Source organism: Macaca thibetana, chromosome 6 (genome assembly GCF_024542745.1).
Source record: "Macaca thibetana thibetana isolate TM-01 chromosome 6, ASM2454274v1, whole genome shotgun sequence".
Taxonomy (NCBI): Eukaryota; Metazoa; Chordata; class Mammalia; order Primates; family Cercopithecidae; genus Macaca; species Macaca thibetana.
Window position 1 is genome coordinate 98,555,688 of NC_065583.1, and position 5,484 is coordinate 98,561,171.

The 5,484-nt window shown below is 35.8% G+C and overlaps 1 protein-coding gene across 1 annotated transcript; it reads right to left on the minus strand.

Annotated features, from left to right (window-relative positions):
* Nucleotides 1-2,191: 2,191 nt before the first annotated feature.
* Nucleotides 2,192-2,792, minus strand: LOC126957392 (40S ribosomal protein S25-like). The gene has a single exon (XM_050795169.1). It carries the CDS (start codon nucleotides 2,626-2,628, stop codon nucleotides 2,251-2,253), a length of 378 nt encoding a protein of 125 aa, XP_050651126.1. The 5' UTR covers nucleotides 2,629-2,792; the 3' UTR covers nucleotides 2,192-2,250.
* Between the last annotated feature and the right edge of the window lie 2,692 nt (nucleotides 2,793-5,484).

A 5,484-nucleotide genomic window follows, 5' to 3' on the forward strand; every position in this document is an offset into this window, starting at 1 on the left:
TAGTAACTGGCATTATAGGAATCTTAATACTGGATCACACCTGCATGCCTAATCCCAAAGCAGTGTGTTTTTCATAAGAAACCTCATTTTTCTTTTCTCATATTAGTTTGTATGAAATCTTCTGGTTTACGTTTTTAAGGGGTGATATGTACCATTATATGTGCATAAAACATATTTTCAGAGACCTGTTTTCCTATACTTGTACTTATCCCAGCCATTAAACTTAAAATTTAATCTCGTCCATGACTTGCGATGTGGTCTGTTGCCAGCAGTATAAAAATTTCTTACCTCAAGCCAATTTATTTAATATTTAAAACATTTGCACTTTTCTTCCAAGGGCATGTCAAAATGGGTATTTCTGTTTCAGAAACTTGATTAACTTAGTTAATACCCCTCAGAAAAACGAATGGGTAGATATGGAAAGAGATAGAGAATGCTGATGGTTGCCTATAAAGTAGTATGTGTTCTTTTCTTTTCATTTACAAGGAACCCCAATTTTGTTTCTTTCCTCACCCTTTTCTCATATAGCCAAGGACCTCAGGGGAAACCAACCTTTGTGATTCCACTGCCCCACTGAATCAAGTATTGGTACACAAGTGGACATGCAACCCAATTTTAACCAAAAGTATTTAAAGAAGAGGGGAGTTACTGGACAAATCAGAAAGAAGTTTTTTCTCTGTTATGAAAGAGTACTGAAAGGTAGTTTATTTTCTTCTCTTGACTGTGGTAAGTTTTGGTTGTAGAACTTGTATATTCTGAAGCTATCCTGTTCCATCCCACGGACCATATTATATGTGGAATATAGCAGAGCTGAGAGAACGGTAGGGGAGCCCAGCCAGAACCATTGGATTAATACCTCCCTGAAGCCCATCTTATCTCTGAATTTTCAGCAATGCAAGCCAACAATGTCCTTAATATTTAAGCCACTTTGAGTTTTCTATTACATGTGACTGAGAACATGCTAAAAGATACAGAAATATTCTGAATTTATACACACAAGTGTGTTAATGAAGTCATCGCCATCTAAAATATGTATTAAAAGTTTGGGGTATCTTTGAATGAATCACTTAGAATTAGGATCAAGTTTCTCACATTTACATTTGTTGCTACTGTATTTTAACCCTAAATAGGGGAGATGATAAAATCAAAAGGAGCCAAGGAAAAAACAAAGTATTTATTGTTAACTATGATTAATCAAATATGATCATAATTTAGTTTTGGCATACATTCAAGGAAATGGATCTAACCACAAATAAAAGGAATCCTCTAACCTCTTTGAATCAATGTAAGACTATATAATTTTAAAAAATCTTATAAATTCATGTTGATTAAAGTTTGAAAGCTAAAATGCCCTAGAACATTGATTTCCATCCCTTTGGAATAATGTTAAATATTTTCACAAAGCAATGCCTTCCTACCCCATCTATAATTATAATGCTATTTAAACTATTTGTTGAGCAAGAAAATTCATAATGGAATTCAGTACAGCTTTTTAGTAAAGCTTTAAATTTATTTATTATTAGAGCAAAAACCTAGAGATTAAAAAATGGAGTCACATGGCTAAGCAAGATGTATTATTTATTCATAAGAAATGCTATGTTACATTTGGATTCAAGGGACTTTGCAGTAATTCCAAGAGGTAGAATGTAAATCCCTGGGGGAAAAAGTCTCCATGTGTGTTCAGTTTTTTGTGTGTGATGAAACCTGTATGTGTTTTCATTTTCTTTCCTCTAAGAAACTTTTATACACATATTAACAGTTGCAGAGTGTTAGTGGGAGAAGAGAAATCAACATAAAGTAAAATACTAGTAGCAACGATTAATGTAACACTTATTGTGGCCAAGAATTTTACATTTGTTATCTCATTTAAGTTTCATGAAAGTCTCCATTTACAGAGAAGAAAACTAAGACTGAAACCACCTTGCTCAAGCTCATTGAGCTAGCAAGTGGAGGAATTAGGGATGCAAAACAAGGTCTGCATGCCTCTGGGGTCCATGCCCTTAACTATGATGTCATATCACCTTAGAATACTAAATCAGGTTGGGAGTACTCAGAAGAATTCAGAGCTTCTGAATTTCAGATTGGTCCACACTTGACTCACCTGTCTTTTCAAAGTGAATGTAGCTTCAGAATTAGGGAACTTGAGAGCGTGAACCCCCTGCAAATCAGCAGCAGAGCACAGACGCCTAGATTTTTTTTTTAAATTTAATAAAGTTTTATTTTTCCAAATGTTCAGTTGGTTGGACCTATTCATGCATCTTCACCAGCAGCTGGAGCATCTCCGCCCTTGGTATTTCTGGTGTAAATTACTTGAGCTCTGTGCTTTGAAACCAGTTTGATACGTCCTTTACTAAGGAGCTCCTGAAGGGCTGCCCTGGCCAGGGAGCCTCGAATCTTCAGTCTCTCAGAGACCACAGCTGGGATTATAAGTTTATAGTTGGGAACTTCCTTACAGAGTTTGTCATAGGTGGCTTTGTCAAACAAGACTAAGTTATTGAACTTGTCCTGAACTTTGCCTTTGGACCACTTCTTCTTTTTGGCCTTGCCTCTGGATTTGTTCACCGGGTCTTTGTCTTTCTTGGCCGACTTTCCAGCGTCTTTCTTCTTCTTGTAGTCCTTGGGCGGCATTGCCAAGCTCTGAGAGCAGCAGAGTACACCGCAGCCTTGCTAAGATGTCGGACAAAAAAAAGGGGATGCCTAGATTTTTAATCTAACTCTGCCATTTACTGACAATGTAAATGAGATGGTTTGACTGTGTCCCCACCCAAATAATTCCCATATGTTGTGGGAGGAACCCGGTTGGAGGTAGTTGAATCATGGGGGAAGGTCTTTCCCATGTTGTTCTCGTGATAGTGAGTAAGTCTCACGAGATCTGATGGTTACTGTAAGGGGGAGTTTCCCCGCACAAGCTCTCTCCTCGTCTGCCACCATATGAGAGGTGCCTTTCACCTTCTGCCATGATTGTGAGGCCTCCCCAGCCACGTGGAACTGTAAGTCCAATAAACTCCTTTCTTTTGTAAATTGCCCAGTCTTGAGTATGTCTTTATGAGCAGTGTGAAAACGGACTAATACAGTAACCTTGCATATCTTATTGACCTTCTCCGAGCCCCTATTTCTATTTCATTAGCATTGGAAGAATAAAATATTCACTGTCTATGTAATTGTTTTTGAGGAGTAAGCCAAACTGCATATATTATAAAGTACAAAACGATAGTATACATTATGACTATTTTGTGATTTTCTCAAGTATTCTGCTTTTCCATGGAAATAATGAATTGTAATAATGACAGACATCTATTATTGTTGCTGTTATTATTGCTAATCCTACATAAAGCAACAGGATTAACTATCTACTAATTAGGGAGGGAATAAGAAAAAGGAAAAATGTTCCAGGATTCATGGTCATTTTGGGAAACTTGATAATTTAGTACTGGAATAAGACTTTAGGACTGATCTTGGCAGGATAGCCAAAGGGCTGTGCCACCATGAAACTTAGAAAGCTCCATTTTCGCCAGGCACAGTAGCTCATGCCTGTAATCCCAGCATTTTGGGAGGCCAAAGCAGGCAGATCACCAGGTCAGGAGATTAAGACTATCCTGGCCAACATGGTGAAACCCCATCTCTACTAAAAATACAAAAATTAGCTGGGCATGGTGGCACTTGTCTGGAATCCCAACTACTCGGGAGGCTGAAGCAGGGAGAATCACTTGAACCACGGAATCGGAAGTTACAGTGAGCCGAGTTTGTGCCATTGCCTTCCAGCCTGGCCACAGAGCAAGACTCCATATCAAAAAAAAAAAAAAAAAAAAAAAAAGAAAAGAAGGAAAAGAAAGAACGCTCCATTTTAAGAAAGGGAAACATTCCACTTCAATTTTCTCACTTGTAAGATTTAAGAGTATATTTTAAACAATGTCTTTCATTCTCCCCTCAAAAAAAGGAAATAAATCTTACTAATGCAGAATATGCATTAGACAATTTGATTCTTTTTCTGTACTTGAATGAATAAAGAACCTATTTTTATAACCATAGAATTGCTTGGAATGGAATGGTTATGGAGAAGGTTACATGTAAAACAATTGAAAAAGTAGAAAATAAAATTATTTACAAAGTCAATTAGAAAAATCCATTAATAAAAATATTCCATCAAAGTAATGAGGTGCAGATCTATGGGATTCTTTACCACACTGATGTTCCAAGTGCAATGTTAATATCTTTGTTTTTAAGTCCTAGCATTTCACATACGTGTATTTTTCTAGGTTTGATTGCAGTTAAACTCTAGGTCCCAAATACCAGCTATATAGGGACATAGCTTGTTGGATTTTCAGTCACTTGTAGAAAAACAGCATGAAATAATTTTTTTAAAATGTGCCCAGATCTAAGGTACAGAAGTTCTAGGTTCTAGTACATGTTAGCACTATAAAAGTAACTATAACATACCATGTTTATCAATTTAAATATTATCAGCTTAACAGGAAAAACAATATATGCTTGGTTTTCTTCAATTTTACTGTAAAGGTAAAACAGAAGGACTTCATAGTGCTTGGTAAATTTTAAACAACTTATAATTATACTAATCCCCTTCCCCAAAGTTTCTGCATATATCTTCAATTTTTCATTTTCATAATGTAAATCATTGAAGTTTGAAAAAACAAAAACTCGACTTGTTCTTTTCTGACAGCACTGTGGATGGGATGTGTACTGACAATGAGGTTGCTGAATCAAATGGTTATTTGCTCTCAGTTTTGTTTTCCAGGAACCCATCTACCATACATTACTTGGAAAACCAGTTTTTAAGGCTTTTTGAATGTGCCCTTAATATCGTTTGGTTGTTGCTACTTAGAGGAAACGCTTCAGAGAATCCTTTAAAGTGGATTATAATAATGCTAAACATATTTAAAAAATCATTATTAATTCTAATACTCCTTCTGTATGTTTAAGGATGGCCTGCATACTTTAAAAAAGGACCCATAACTGTTTTAAGCGTCAAAATATTTCTATTATTTCTTCAAAACAAAACACAAATTAAATTAGTAAACCTTTTCCCTTTCACCATACTGGCAGGCTAATCATGTGAACTGAAATACGGATAATAAAGCATATCTGGTTCTCATTTCTGAACTCAACACCAGATGTTGTTTTCAAGGTTTGTCTTTTTTTTTTTTTTTTAACTTTCATGAAACCATTTCAGTCCAAAGGTGATGGGGGAACTCCTTGCAGACCAAAATTTTTAATTTTATATTTTACTATTAAGCCATCCTTATGGTGAACATCTCCAGTGAATGATCCATAATAACAAAAGAGATCTTTTATATATATATATGTGTGTGTGTATATATATGTGTGTGTGTATATATATCTATATATGTATATATAGTCCTTTTAACCTAGAATATGGGATAAAAACACGCTCCCAGTAGAAAGTTCCTTAAGAAGTCCCTCACACTCTGCAGTGGGAGAAGGAGGAACTTGGGAAGAGCTTGGCAT